Source organism: Martes martes (genome assembly GCF_963455335.1).
Source record: "Martes martes genome assembly, chromosome: 4".
Classification (NCBI taxonomy): Eukaryota; Metazoa; Chordata; class Mammalia; order Carnivora; family Mustelidae; genus Martes; species Martes martes.
Window position 1 is genome coordinate 85,713,481 of NC_137891.1, and position 15,979 is coordinate 85,729,459.

General features: G+C 44.2%; 1 protein-coding gene across 1 annotated transcript in view; it reads left to right on the forward strand.

Moving 5' to 3' along the window:
- The first annotated feature begins 6,315 nt into the window (after nucleotides 1-6,315).
- Nucleotides 6,316-15,979, forward strand: part of THEM4 (thioesterase superfamily member 4) — a 38,301-nt gene continuing 28,637 nt past the window's right edge. Inside the window, exons 1-2 of the mRNA XM_080800445.1 lie at nucleotides 6,316-6,508; nucleotides 13,680-13,863. Coding sequence (XP_080656571.1) covers nucleotides 6,410-6,508; nucleotides 13,680-13,863 — 283 coding nt within the window. The 5' untranslated portion in view covers nucleotides 6,316-6,409. The remainder of the gene's footprint in view (nucleotides 6,509-13,679; nucleotides 13,864-15,979) is intronic.

Consider the following 15,979-nt stretch of genomic DNA (forward strand, 5'->3'; position numbering starts at 1 on the left):
TCTATTTCTTTATTTGAAACCACATATACTTGTACAGGTTTTATTTATCAACAACTGAGTCTTGGGGCACCTGGGTCTGCCTTCAGCTCAGGTCATGATCCCGGGGTCCTGGGATTGAGCCCCACATGGGGGGGGGGTCCCTGCTCAGTGGGGAGTCTGCTTCTCCTTCTCTCTCTGCCTGCTGCTCTCCCTGCTTCTGGTCTCTCTCCCTCTCTGTCAATAAGTAAATACAATCTTTAGAAAAAACCCCGAGTCTTAATTGATCTGAATTATTTACACATTATTTCCCTTTTGAGCATAAGTCTCAGTTACATCTCTAAACTTTATTTTAGCAAACATGAAGACACCTAGCACTAATCTCTTCCACACATTTAGTTTTGAAATGCTGTTGCTCTTCCTCTACAAACCATGTGTTTAGTGCTCTATGTGATCTCTGCTCTGAAGAATAGATTCACATGTAGAATTCATTAGACACATGGTCGGGGCAGAGAAAAAAAATCAGCGTAGTTCATGATATGACACAAATTTTATTTTACTTATTTTTTTTAGAGATTTATTTATTTATTTGAGAGAAAGAGAGCACATGTGAGGGGAGGGGGGTAGGGGCAGAGAGAGAGGGAGAAACTCAAGCAGACTCTGCACTGAGAGCACAGCCCAAAGTGGACCCCAGTCCCATGACCCCAAGCTGAAACCAAGAGTTGGAGTCTCAATCAACCGAACAACCCAGGCACCCTGATATGAAACAAATTTTTTTAAAAAACAACCTAATCATCCCAATATGTAGGAAAAGCATTTGATTAAGTCCAACACCCATTAACAGAAACTCTTAGTAAACTAGAAATAGGAGGGACTTCTCCACCTGTTAAAGAGAATCTACAAAACCCTCCAGTTAAGATCATACTTAAAAGTGAAAGACTGAATACTTTCCCTCTAAGATCAACCATATGACAAGTATGTCTGCTTTCATCACTACTATTTAATATTGTACTGAGATTCTAGTCAGTGCAGTAAGGCCAAAATAAGAAATTTAAGCTGTACAGGGGTGGCTGGGTGGCTCAGTTGTCAAGCGTTTGCTTTCAGCTTGGGTCATGATCCCAGTCCTGGGATCGAGCCCTGCCTTGGGCTCCCTGCTCTGCGGGAACCCTGCTGCTCTTTCTTCTCCTGCTTGTGTTCCCTCTCTCGCTGTCTCTCTCTGTCAAATAAATAAATTAACTCTTAAAAAAGAAGAAGAAATAAAAGCTGTATGGATAGTAAAGAAAGAAGTAAAAGTATTCACAAATAACATCATTTAGGCAGAAAATGTAAGGAATTTATTATGAAATTACTAGAACCAACCAATGACTTTAGCAAGTTTGTAAATATAAGATCAATATATAAAAAGTATTTCTTTTGTTTTAAAGATTTATTTATTTATGAAGAGAGAGAGAGAGAGTGGGGGAAGGGGGAGAGGGAGAGGAAGACAGAGAAGGAGATTCCGGGCTGAGTGCAGAGCTCTGTACCAGGCCTGATCCCAAAACCCTGAGGTCATGGTCTGAAATCGAGTCAGTTGCTCAACTGACTGAGCCACACAGGCACCCTTAAAAAGTAATTGTATTTCCATATAGTAGCAGTAAACAATCAGGGATTGAAATAAAAAATATTATTTATAATAACATCACACATTCAAAATACTTAAAGATAAATTCAGGCATACCTCAGGATATTGTAGGTTGGGTTCTAAACCACCACAATAAAGCAAATATCACAATAAAGCAAGTCAAATGCTTTTTTTTTTTATCCCAGTGCATATAAAAGTTAGGTTTACACTACATTGTAGTCTATTAAATGTGCGATAACATTATATCTAAAAAGCAAGATACATAAGTTAAAAATACTGTATTGCTGAACAAGGCTAACCATCATCTGAGCACTCAGAGTCATAATCACTGATTACAGATCACCATAAAAGAATATAATAATAATGAAAAAGTTTGAAATATTGAAGAAATACCAAAATGTGACACAGAGACATGACGTGAGCAAATACTGTTGGAAAAATGGCACCAACAGACTTGCTCCACATAGGGTGGCCACAAATCTTCAATCTGTAAAAACACAGTATCTGCAAAGTGCAATAAAGAGAATCATACAAAAACAAGTATGTCTGTGTGGCAAAAGATGTACAAGATCTATATTACAAAATATTGCTGAGAGACATTACATATGATTTAAATACATGGGAAGATATAACTTGTTCATAAGACTTATCAATGAAAAACAACTTTCATGAGGAGACTCCATTTGCTGAGATGTCAATTCAAAATCCCAGCAGGTTTTTTTGTAGACACTGACAAGCTGATTCTAAAGTTTCTATGGAAAGTCAAAATATCTAGAATAGCCAAAACAACTGTGAAAAAGAAAAACAAATTTGAAAATAATTTCAAGCCACAGGAATAAAGGTAGTATGGGATTAGCATCAAGAAAGATAACTAGCTTAACGTACAGAATACAGAGTCTAGCAATAGACCCAAACATATATGAATAATCAGTTTTTGATCCAGGTGCAAAGACGACTAAACAGAGAAAAGAGAGCCTTTTGATAAAGGATGCTGGAATAATTGGAAATTAGTTTCACAGATACTAATTGCTCACACACACACACACACACACACACAAAAGTAGAAGGGGGCTCTCTGAACTTAACATCAAGCCCAAAGCAAAGTTTTCTTACCTCTGATGACTCTTTCCTCATAATGGTCCCTCCAGTTCTATCTCTTAACTATGTGAGTGATGACAGAGGTGTGTCGTTGTGAAAATATATAATGAATGATGTGCTGAGTGTAAGCAATTTTAATAACCTATTATGCTAGTAACACTTAGGGTTTTTAGACTTCAATTCTTAAATGGACTAATGGCATATTATTGGTAAATGTTTAATAAAAAGGGGAGAGAAGGCCCTCATTTGCAATATCTGAGTGAATACTCCCATGAAGTGAATTTCAAGCCACCATGTGACTGAAAGTGGATGTTGGGAAAATATATGCCTACTATTCCCACCACACAAATAGGATAGAGGTAAATAACCCCAAGAGCACAGGTAGTGTAAGGACCTATTTAACCAGAGGCTTCCATCCAGGTTAAACAATAACCTTGTTGTTTAACCCTTAAACTATCCCTGTCCCCCTTCCCCCAAGGTACTTACTCAAAAACAAGTCCCAGAAACCAGCCCTAGGTAACAAAGCCCAAATACAAGGGTGGGTCAGGCCAGATGGAGACATCCGATCAGTGGGGGGATGCATACTGTCTCCCTAGTTACCAAGGAGTATGGGCCCTGCCCTTTGGGCACCTTTTGGGTGCCAATTCTGACCCAGGCGATAGGCTAGTTCAAATGTCTACTATAGGGTAAGTTGTAATTCAATTGGTCACTTATGTGTTACCTAACGTGACTGTGCAGCTTTCTCTGTGTATTACAATTTCATTGGCCACCTGTGTGTGGCCAGGCCCAACCACATGGCCTTTGCCCTTAAAAGCTAGTCTGTGAAACAGAAAGAGGTTGCCCTCTCTTGTAAGAGGTGCGGCCCCAAACTTTCAGTTTGATTCTTGATGCTTGGCTCGAAATAAAGCTTTGCTTGACCTTCGCTTTGTATCAGTCTTGCTCCTTTAATCATGGACCCATTATTGGGGGACCTAACAATAGTACTAAAATGTAATAATTAGGAAGTTACAGACTCTAGTATCAAACACCTTCGTTATTTTTTTTTAAGATTTTATTTATTTATTTGACAGACAAAGATCACAAGTAGGCAGAGAGGCAGGCAGAGAGAGAGTGTGGGAAGCAGGCTCTCCACTGAGCAAGGAGCCTGATGCACGGCTCCATTCCAGGACACTGAGATCATGACCTGAGCCACCCAAGAGCCCCAAATACCTTCATTTTTAATATAACTTACTCAATTGTAAGTTGACATAATTTTTTTAAAGATTTTATTTATTTATTTGTCAGAGAGAGAGAGAGAGTGAGCACAGGCAAACAGAGTGGCAGAGGGAGAAGCAGGCTCCCCGCCGAGCAAGGAGCCCGACGTGAGACTCAATCCCAGGATGCCGGGATCACGACCCGAGCCGAAGGCAGCTGCCCAACCAACTGAGCCACCCAGGCGTCCCAGTTGACATAATTTTTTAAAAAGATTTTATTTATTTGAGACAGAGAGAATGCACAAGCATGGGGGAGGGGCAAAGGTGGAGGGAGAAGCAGACTCCTGGCTGAGCAGGGAGTCCAACCTGGGGCTCCACCCCAGAACCCTGAGAGTTTGACTTGAGCTGAAGGCAGCTGCTTAAGCAACTGAGCCACACCCGCCCCATGACATAATTTAAATTTCAATAATAGCAGTATTTAAGGATTGGCTAGCCAAATTCTGAATTTTTAAAACTTATTTGAGAGAGAAAGAGAGTGAGACAGAGCATAAGCTGGGGAGAGGAGCAGAGGGAGAGGGAGAAGCAGGCTCTCCACTGAGCAGGGAGCCCCACGCTGGGTTCCATCAGAGGACCCTGGGAGGAGGACCCCCCCAAGGCAGACACCCAACCCACTGAGCTGCCCAGGAACCCCCAAATTCTGAATTTTTAAGTCTGTTCCCAGGAGCTTATAGGAGGAGCCAGCTCCAGCATACCACCGGTCTGGGCCAGTTCCTCTCCTTTACTTTCCCTTTTCCTTTCTTTCCTTTCCTGATGAGGGAGCAGGAGGCTGGCTGAGGACAAAGCAAAAGCTGGCACCTTGCACCCCCCCTCCACCCACTCCCCTCCCCTCAGTAATACATGTGACGTTCCTCAGGCACCCCTGACTGCCATGAATGAGAAACAAATAGTTAACTTGCTGAGATCACAATCCTGCAGGACAGGAGTCTCCCTTGCTTTACAAATGTCCTAGAGATCTACAAACAAAGAAGTTACATTATCAATAGCACAACTTCCAGAGGCAAATAACTCAGTTCCTCAAGCCTTAATGTCACCCTCCCCTCCATAAATAAAACTGAGGGAGGCTGGGGTAGAAGGAAATGTAAGTAAAGTTAAGTTTCTTCTATACCTAGATCTCACTAACAAAGATGCTTGATAGCAGGATTGTGACATCCCACCAGCAATCTCCCAGCTATCTTGATATTAATGGCTTGCCAAAAGACAACATTGATCAAGCTGCAAGACCTCCAGTATCCCTGCACCTTATAGGCCCTCTTTAGCATATGAAAGCTCGGTTGAAACCTCCCTTTTCCCTCACCTTCCCCCAACCGCAGGGTACATAACCTGCCATCCTCACAACCCAGGGCAGCAGCTCTTCCTGCCCACCGGTCCTGTCTCCATGCTTTAATAAACCACCATTTTGCACCAAAGATGTCTCAATTCTTTCTTGGTCATCGGCTCCGGACCTCACCCCACCGAACCCCACCTAGGTTCTAGAACTTCATCACTTCCTTTTCTTTTTTTTCCTTAAATCAAAGATTTTATTTGAGAAAGAGCGAGCGAGCACCGGAGAGCACAGGCAGGCCGGAGAGCTGAGGGAGAGGTAGGCCCAGTTGAGCAGGGAACCCCAGGGGTAGGGCTGGATGCCAGGCCCCTCCTGACCTCCACGGCAGGAAGACTCTTAAAGGACTGAGCCACCCAGGGGCCCCTGGGGCAGCTTCCTCAGGGAAGTACGAGGTGACTTCTAACTTCGTGACTCCCACTGAAAAAGAACATCCTTTTGTGCACCTTTGGTATTCTCCACAAACAGATAAAGAAAAAGTGGCCAGGCGTGGAGAGGAGTTTGAGCTCAGGCCTGTCTCCTAGGCTACAGATGAACACGTCCTTCAAGAGTTCTTTCTTTTTGAAAAAAGCAAGACTTAGGACTTTTAGCTCTGCCTGGGGCTTTAAGGGGGCGGGAGACTCGGGGCAGCGGAAGAGGCTGAAAAGGAGCATTTTACGCGTATAAATGCACTCAGTAGTTGGAAGGCTCTCCATAAATCAATACCAGTCTGATCCCAGGGAACGTCTCTGGCCTACAAAGACCTCATCGCTACCGCTCAGTGTGTCCGCTCCCACCCGCCGAGGGCCTTTCTGTCTTCCGCCGGAGGGACTTTCCGGTAACACGCCCAGAGATCCCAGCGCCGGGCGGGAGGGGTCGGACGGGTGGGGGCGGGGGCAGGCTGGAGCTGCCGGGCTGTGGGCTGACCCTCCTGCCCTCCCAGCTTCCGGGGCCTCGCTCCCCTTGCACTCCATCCGGGTGGTTTAACAGTAGTTGGCCCGGACCTGACGAGGGAGGGCCAAAGTTTGACGACACCAAAGGCCATCGCCCCGCCCGCCTCAAGCCGCGCCCCCTTGGTCACGTGTTCCCTCTGGGAACGGGAAGAGCCAGCGAGCCGGCGACCGCCCGGCCGTTTGTGTCGAAACCGTGCGCGCCGTCCGAGCGATGCTGCGGCGCTGCGTCTCCCGACTGCTGACGCCAGGAGCCCTGTGCGGCCCCCTGGGAGGCGCGTCCCCGCCGGCGAGGGACTCGTGGCCGCGGCCTGTGAGTCCGGGGGCGGGGCGTCGGGAGAGGGCGGCCGCGCCAGGACAGCGTGTGTCTGGGTTGAACCGGTGAGGACGGCCGCGCTGACCTGTTCATCCGCTGACCGCGGGGTAAAAACTAACGTCAGTGCCAGACGTCGTTGTTAGCTGGGTCGCTTTCAGCCCTGAGAGCCAAAGGCGGAGAGGGACAGGAAAGGGATACCGGCGTGAGGCAGCCTCCGGGATGTTGGACTCTGGTCTGCAGGTCGGGGAGGATGGCTGCGGCTGAGACCGGTGAAGAAGCGGTTGTGGGGGCGCCTGGGTTGCTCAGTGGGTTAAAGTCTCTGCATTCGGCTCAGGTCATGATCTTAGGGTCCTGGGATCGAGCCCCGCGTCAGGCTCTCTGCTCAGTGGGGAGCCTGTCCCCCCCCCACCCCGCCTGCCTCTCTGCCTACTTCTGATCTGTCTCTCAAATAAATAAAAATCTTAAAAAAAAAAAAAAAGCGCTCTCGTTTGGGCAAGGTCAGACAGGGGCCCGTAGTGAAGTTGGGGTCTGACCTAGGCAGTACCACTCCTGACCATTACAGTATGTGCTCGCCAGAAGAGCGGTGTCCCTTCGAGAGTTTCCTCCTGATCATCTCTGCCCAGCGGATAATTGTCCCATAAGCCACTTTCTCAACTTTAAAGGCAGTTGTAAGAGGAAAATGAGGCAACGCTTAATGCACTGCCTGTACTAAATAAATAATGCTTGTTCTTACTTCCCTGTATTTTGCTTCACTGAAGTATTCAATTATTACTATTACTATTTAAAGATTTTATTTATTCATCTGACAGAGAGGGAGAGATCACAAGTAGGCAGAGAGGCAGGCGGAGGGGCGGGGGGGGGGGTAGCAGGCTCCCCGCTGAGCAGAGAGTCGGATCCGCGGCTCAATCCCAGGACCCCGGGACCATGACCTGAGCCGAAGGCAGAGGCCCAACCCACTGAGCCACCCAGGCACCCCAGTATTCAATTATTATTAATCGAACCCCAAGAACATGTAAGACATTGGTCTTGATGATATAAAGATGAGTAAGAAAACCGTTTCTCTCAAGGAGCTCACAGTCTAGTTTGGGAGAAAAGGGTGAATGGCTGTATGTTATAATGAAGTACTAAGGGAACATGGAAGGAACTGTTCCGTACTGAGCAAGAACTGCAAGCCGTTGCACCTTTCTTTTAAAGAATAATGTGTGCAGACTGGTTATTAATCCCATACCATCTTTCACCTCGGAAAGAAAATGGCCTGTGCTGTTTTCACAACAAAGATAAATTTATTACTTTAATTACATGTTGGTGCCTTGTAATCTGTGTTGAGAATATTTAACAATAGTATTTAGAGGCTTTGTAAGTCTTTTTTTTTTTTCCTGTTCAGTAACTTAATCTTAAAAGGAAACACATTAAAAAGAAGTCATAATTTCAGTTAACAAGTCCCCCTTGAAAAACATAAAACCAAAGACTTTTCCTCTACAGAGAGCTACAAAAGGTAATGATTATCCCTAACATTTATCCCTCACGTACACAGTCTGTGCTGGGAATTTGCAAGTGCCTTTACATCAGGTATCTCTTGATTCCTTACCCTATTGAACTGAAACTTTCATTTTTATTTCTCACATCACAGTGTTCATCTGAGGTCCTACACTCTACATGCCTCTAAAATTAATAATTACTCCTCCTTTTCCTCCTCCTAACACACACAAAGACTAACAAAAATCTCCTTTTTTTCCACCCCAATCTGGAAAGCTGCAATTCTGGAATCATCCAAGACTCTCCTACTACTTTTTCCCCATGATCAGTCTCTCTCCACATCCGTTGGTTCCAGTATCTTAAAAGTCTCTTAATCTTTTTTTCCCCTTCATTTCTCTCTACCTAGTTTGGCTTCTAACCATATCTCATCTAGATCTTTGCAACAGTTTTAACAGCTTTCCCTGCCATTTTTCTCACCTAGCAATTCATTTTTTACAACAGAGAGTGGTTTCTAAAACCTAAGTTCATGTTACTGCTTTGCTTAAAACTCCATAAAGCTCCCCATAGTGGAAAAAAGTATTTTATCATTCAAATACCACCTTCATGGTTTTTTAAAGACTACCTTTCTTTAATGAACTTCATCCTAAGAAATAACATTTGTGAGATCGCCAAATATGACATGTTATTTATGTCCTTTGATAATAGACATTCTAAAAATACATATGCTGTAGTCCTTGTGCTACCTGAAATCAGCTTTCATTTTGACATTTGGAAACATTGACCTAGCCGATGAAATCTAAGCCCCATGTTAAGGCCACAGAGGCTCGGTGGTGAGTGTTCCCCTTCTACTTTGCCATCCACATCTGGCTGCTATTCTCATTGCATCTTACATCATGAGGACTGAAATCCTGGCAGTTCCCCAAGGTGTCAAACAGTTGTGTCATCTCTCTGTGCCTTTGCTTGGTATAGCTCTCCCATTCTGTCCTTAGGGCACTAATTATACTTTAGAAATCACTCCATCAGTCCTCATCTTTTTGAAGTTTTCCTGGCACTCCTGTGTCTGTACTCCTGTTAACGGTATTTTTCACACCTGAGGCTGCCACCACTTGAGGGCAAGGCCCAAGTCCTCTTTTCTCTCTCTTTCTCAACCAGTTCCTGGCACCAAACCAGGCATATAGCAGATTTTTAAAAGTTCACTGCATTTAGTTGAATCCCACACTTCAAAGTTAAAATCCGGTAGGACAGCCCACAGCCAAGGGGTCATTCTAGTTCCTAAAAGTCTTCAATTATCTCTTTCATCCTGGTACATAAAAAGACACTGGAACTGATCCATCCTAGAGTTGCCTGTTTAAGATTTTATTTATTTATTTGACAGACAGTGAGAGAGCACAGACAGGCAGGGTAAGTGGGAGAGGGAGAAGCAATCTCTGTACCCAGCAGGGAACCGGATGTGGGGCCTCTGTCAGGACCTGAGCCAAAGGCAGATACCTAAGGACTGAGCCAGATCCTACAGTCTTTTCTTTTTTTTTTTTTAATAGAATTTTTTTTTTTAAGATTTTTTTTTTATTATTTATTTGATAGAGATTACAAGTAGGCAGAGAGAGAGGAAGGGAAGCAGGCTCACTGCCAAGCAGAGAGCCTGATGCGGGGCTCGATCCCAGGACCCTGAGATCATGACCTGAGCCGAAGGCAGAGGCTTTAATCCACTGAGCCACCCAGGCGCTCCCCTACAGTCTTTTCTACCCCTAGCTGACATGTATTGCTCAGTGCGTATTTATCTGTGACTGCTTATGTCAGTTTATTTCCAGAATTCATGTACTTTAGAAGCCACGTGATTGAGACTGGATTCTAAGGAAATAATCCAAAGCAGAGAAAAAGCTACATTCAAAATTTTCCAGTGAACATTTTTACTTAAAGCAGCAAAAGATTAGAAACGCTTTAAATGCCTAACTTAAATGGTTAAGTAAATTATAGTACATGAGTCTAAAGGACTATTTTTCTGCTGTTGAAAATGGTGATAATTGAGATTAAGGACATGAAAAAGTGGGTACTAGATAATTTTAAGTGGTGAGGCAGAAAGGAAAAATACATTTCTTACTGAAATTACAAGTATATCAAGAAAGGTTACATTTGGGGCGCCTGGGTGGCTCAGTGGGTTAAAGCCTCTGCCTTCAGCTCAGGTCATGATCCCAGGGTCGTGGGATCAAGCCCCGCATCAGGCTCTCTGCTCAGCAGGGAGCCTGCTTCCGCCCCTCTCTCTCTGCCTGCCTCTCTGCCTACTTGTGATCTCTGTCTGTCAAATAAATAAATAAGATCTTAAAAAAAAAAAAAAAGTTACATTGAAGGGCACCTGGGTGACTCAGTTGGTTAAACATCCAACTCTTAATTTCTCCTCAGGTCAAGATTTCAGGGTCATGAGATTGAGCCCTGTGTCAGACTCCATGCTCAGTTCAGTGGATAGTCTGCTTGAGATTCTCCCTCTTCCTCCCCATCTGCTGCTCCCCCACGCTCAAGCACCCCTGCTCTCTCATAAATAAATAAATAAATAAGAGAAAGATCACATTTAAGAAAAGTTGGTAGAAAGACATAAACAGTTATCGTTGTCTTTTTTTTTTTCCTTTTTTAAAGATTTTATTTATTGGACAGTGACAGACACAGAGAGAGAACGAAAGTGGGGGTGGGGGGGTTGTTAGAGAAGGAGAAGTAGGCTTTCTTCTGAGCAGGAAGCCCAATCCCAAAACTCAGGGATTATGACCCCAGCCAAAAGCAGATGCCCCAACATCTATCATTGTCTTGAGATGGAGAAATAGTGGTGGATTTTAAAAATGGTTTATTTTGGGGGCTCCTGGGTGGCTCAGTCAGTTGGGTGGCTGCCTTCGGCTCAGGTCATGATCCCTAGGTCCTGGGATCAAGCCCCACATTGGACTATCTGCTAGATGAGTGGCTTGCTTCTCCTACAGCTTGTGCTCTCCCATACGGGGGCTCTCTCTCTCTCTAAAACTGCTTTATTTTTGAGAGAGAGTATGCGTGTCCATGAGCATGAGTGGGGGGAAGGGCAGAGGGAGAACCAGGCTCCGTGGAGCCTGATTCAGGCCCAATCCTGGGATCCTGGGATCATGACTTGAGCCAAGGGCAGACAGTTAACTGACCAAGCCACCCAGGCACTTGTAAATTGCTCTTTCTTTTTTTTTTAAGATTTTATTTATTTATTTGTCAGAGAGAGTGAGCACAGGCAGACAGAAAGGCAGGCAGAGGCAGAGGGAGAAGCAGGCTTCCTGCTGAGCAAGGAGCCCGATGTGGGACTCCATCCCAGGACGCTGGGATCATGACCTGAGCGGAAGGCAGCCGCTTACACCAACTGAGCCACCCAGGCGTCCCATTTGCTCTTTCTTTTCTTTACCAAATTTTCTGAACTAGGTTCTAAGATATGAGCAAATTCAAAGCCATAGGAAAAAAACAGATACAGATCCTGGGCTAGGGTGGAGTAGTCTTGACCCTGCTCACGTTACCCTCATGAAATTGTTACTTCCTTCTCCTCAGCCAAGAAGTTTTTAATTCTGTAGGGGTTTTGAGACAGGCTGCCTGTATTCTCAACTGTCAGGCCAGGATCAGAGCCAGCTAGATAAGAGCCAGTGGAGGTGTCATGTATCATGTGTCAGTGGAAGGCTGGTTGGTTGGCTGGTTCTTCCATCATGGCTCAGCCTTGCTATTTTGGTTTCAGGTGTGGTCCACGTATTGTAGATACATTGAATCTAAACTGACAGGGGTGACTGGAAGTGGAATGGCATAGACTTGATAGCTTCTGTGATCTTAAACATTCCAAGATTTCTGCTGAAGCCAAAAAAAAAAAAAAAAAGACCCAAAAAACAAAAAGTTTTCCTTTCCAGTGCCTATGGCCATTTGCTTTGTCCTGCTCCTTAATAAGTCACCTTTTCTCCCCTCTAGGGCCTAGGACCTCTGCACCATTCCACTTGCTGCCTGGGCACAGGAGTGGTAGCATGGCCCAGTGCTGCAGAGAAATAGCATGGGTGGAAGCCATGGTTACTATGACAGCAAGCACCTGTCCGCCCAACCTCCGCCCCCTCTTTTTATTCTGTTTCTTGGTAATTGGCTCTGTCACTCACAGTGTTGCATAGTTCAGAAACCTGGAGCTGGTGTTTTTTTACTCTTCCCTTACTCATTATCTGCCTAATGCGGTCATAATTTTTCACTTGGGTAAGTTATCTCTAAGAGCCTTGACACAGGAGTCCCCAGATCCAGTCTTGGTCCCTCCCATTATCTTTCATATGATGGCCAGATGAGATCTTGTTATTTCCCTATGAAAATCCCTCTGGGAACAACTGCGGTTACAGACCAGTTCAGGCCAACTAGCGTAGTATGGAAGTTTCTCACAGCCATACCCTTGTCTGCATTTCTGCAGCCATCTGCTCTTCCCCTTGCACTGAAACAAAGCCAAACTTCTTTAGGCCTTAGTTTCGTCATCCGTAAAATGGGGATGATAAATTAGTACCTACTTCATAAGTATTTGGTAAGTGTGGTTGTCCTGAGGCCCCATAAAACTATGTTTTACCTCCTTGCTTTTGCGTATAGTTTCCCCTTGCCTATAGTACCCTTTCTAGCTAGCTAATTTCTGCTAATTGATGTGATGAACAAAGGTAGAAGAAAAATTATTAAGTTTCCTTACTATACCCCATTAACAAGTCCTTGAAACAGGCAGAGTGACATTTTCTCTAGGAAATCAGCTGCCTTTATGTTAATACTTTGCTGAGAGCAAAAGTCAGTCTTAATCTAAGCCCAGCCCCCAGGATCCTGTAAGGTCTATTTAAACACAAAAATTCCCTTGGAAACTTCCATTATCTCTACTCCCCATCCCAAGATACATGTTAGCAATCATCCTCTAAGCACACTACCCACTGATCCACATCTGAAAGGTCTCATGACTCAGGTTTTATTTGACAGTAATAAATGACCTCTTCCAAACAGCAGTCAGCCCCCTCAAGGTCCTGGAAACTTTGCTTCCAAAATTCCTTACAACTTATGGTATATCCCTAACCCCTCCCAACTTGAAGGCATATAATCAGTCACCCATCACAATCCCAATACAGCTCTTTCTACCCATGGGTCATGTCCTCGTGCTTTAATAAAACCACCTTTTTGCACCAGAGACAGCTCAAGAATTCTTTCTTGACCATTGGCTTCGAACCCTAACATCTTCCCTACATCAAAATCAAGATTCAGGTCAAAGAATTCCTCCCTGAACCACCACCACTGCTCCCCTCCTGTCCCCCACAACAACATCTGAGCTAAATACCTCTCCCCTGTTTTCTGGCTCCTGCATACCCCACTAGTAACATTTTTACATTCATCTGTTTACCTCCAGTTCCTGGTTTACCTTGTGCTTGATTAAGGTGTTTTGTTTAAATAGAAAGGAATCCACAGACCTGAGCTAAATGCTGCTCTATTATAAGCTAGTTGGGTGACACTGAGCAAATCGCTTACCCTTTCTCTCAATCTCTCCTCTCAAGGAGATTGGTCTGGCTGATTTTTAAAATTTGCTTCCACTCTGAAATGACCACCTTCTGGAAAGAGGAGAGGCAGAGGCAGCAAGCAAGATAGTCTCAGGAAAAAAGAAAAATATGTTACAAGATAAGGTTCATTTCCCATTCTTCTTTTTCTCCTCTCTTTCTTCTAGAGGTCATATTCATCAGAGATTGTTCACGTGGACCATTCTCTCCCCAACCCCAGCTGGAGCAAGGACATGAGACTCATTTTTGAGCAGTTCATGAAGAAGAGTGAAGATGGCTCTTGGAAACGTTTGCCTTCATATAAATTTACATCTTCTAAAAGGCTTGAAGAGGTCAAAATCTTTTTTCCTGGTAGGAACAACCATCTCTCATAAAGAATATTTAAATGTTAAATATAAAACAAAATATTGAGACACTGGATACTGATGTGGAAATGTTGGGGTCTAGAGTCACGGCCAGGAAAGAATTCTTGAGGTGTCTTTGGTGCAAAATGGTGATTTTATTAAAGCACTGGGACAGGCCTTGTGGGCGAAAGGAGCTGTGGATGCTGTTGCGCCTTGCTGCTCCAGGCTTATGAGTAGCAGGTGATTTTATACCTTCTGGTTGGGAGAAGTAAAGATAGGGGAAGTTCCAAACAGACTTTCGTAAAGAGGAATGTTACAGTCTGGTTGTAAGACTTAATTTTATCTACATTCCTTCTGCCTTTGTTTCCCACATCATTAACATTTTGCATTAAAGTGTAATTGATAATTGATGAACTACTATTGCTAATAGTATTCTTTTTTTTTTTTAAGATTTATTTATTTGACAGAGATCACAAGTAGGCAGAGAGGCAGGCAGAAAGAGAAAGGGGGAAGCAGGCTCCCCGCTGAGCAGAGAGCCCGATTTGGGGCTTGATCCCAGGACCCTAAGATCATGACCTGAGTCGAAGGCAGAGGCTTAACCTTAACACTGAGCCACCCAGGTGCACTGATAACAGTATCCTTAACCATAGGTTACATTGGGGTTAACTCTTTGGATTGTGCTTTCTATGGGTTTTGGCGAATGTATGATGCCTGGTATCTATCAGAGTATCATACAGAATGTTTCCATTGTCCTCAAAGTCCCCCTCCCCCCCCCCTTCACCCTCCCTACCTTCCCTCTGAACTGTGGGCAATTACTGATCCTTTGACTGTGTCCATAGTTTTGCCTTTTCCAGAATGCCATATAATTAGGATCATATAGTCTGTGGCTTCTTCAGATTTTTTTCTTTCTCTTAATAATCATTTATTCAGGGGCACCTGGGTGGCTCAGTGGGTTAAAGCCTCTGCCTTCGGCTCAGGTCATGATCCCAGGGTCCTGGGATCAAGCCCCGCATCGGGCTCTCTGCTCAGCGAGGAATCTGCTTCCCTTGCTCTCTCTCTGCCTGCCTCTCTGCCTACTTGTGATCTCTGTCTGTCAAATAAATAAATAAAATCTTCTTAAAAAAAATCATTTATTCAGGTGCATTTATTTTTTCTATAGCACTTAACCACTGTTTGACAGACTGTTTTTGTCTCTCACACCAGGGTGTGAGCTCCAAGAGGGCAGGGATTTTTTTTTTTTTTCAAGATTGATTTATTAGAGTGTGCACATGTGGGGGGAGGGGCAGGAGGAGAAGGAGTTCTAAGCGGACTCTGCTATCTCAGAGCTCTGCAGGGGCTCGCTGTCATGGTCTCGGGACCCTGAGATCACTTAACCTATTGTGCCACCCAGGTGCCCTGAGGACAGAGATTTTTATGTTTTATTCTCTCTGGGATCTCCAGTACTTAGAACAGTACCGGCTACCTAGTAAGTGCCTTATAAATATTTGTGGGAAGAAGAGAGGAAAGGAAGAAAGGAAAGAGAAAACAAACCCAGAAGACCTGTTGAAGGTGCTCTACCTAAAAGGTAAAATTCTTTACCTAAAATCTCTGCCCTCATTGAGCTAACACCATAGAGGGGAGAGACAGACCATTAAATAAAGAAAAGTATGTCAAACGGTGATGAGTGCTATACAAAAAATAAATGCACCTTAATTTAAAAAAGAACTTTTAAACTGACCTAACATAGGATTCAACAGTTCTCTACATTACTCAGTGCTCATCACTATAAGGGTAGCTACCCTCTGTTACTGCATATTGCCATCACAGCATTATTGACTAGAGTCCCTATTCAGTTCTTTTCATCTCCCAAAGAGAACTTTTTAGTCCCTAAAATGTGGTGCCAGATCTCTGGTATAGGAATTGGGAGGCCCATTGCTTTCTTTAAAAAAAAAAAAATTTTTTTAATGAAGTTGAACAAGTATACCTCAGATGTACATGGAAGATACCTAGGGAAAAGTGAATAATTCCCCAGGTGGCCTTAGTCACCAGTTTAAATAGCATCTTCAGCTCAAGACCGAAGCAGGGTGTGGGAGAAGGGAAGCAGTTGTGGGGAAGTAACCAGGAAAAGGCACAGTAAACAGGAT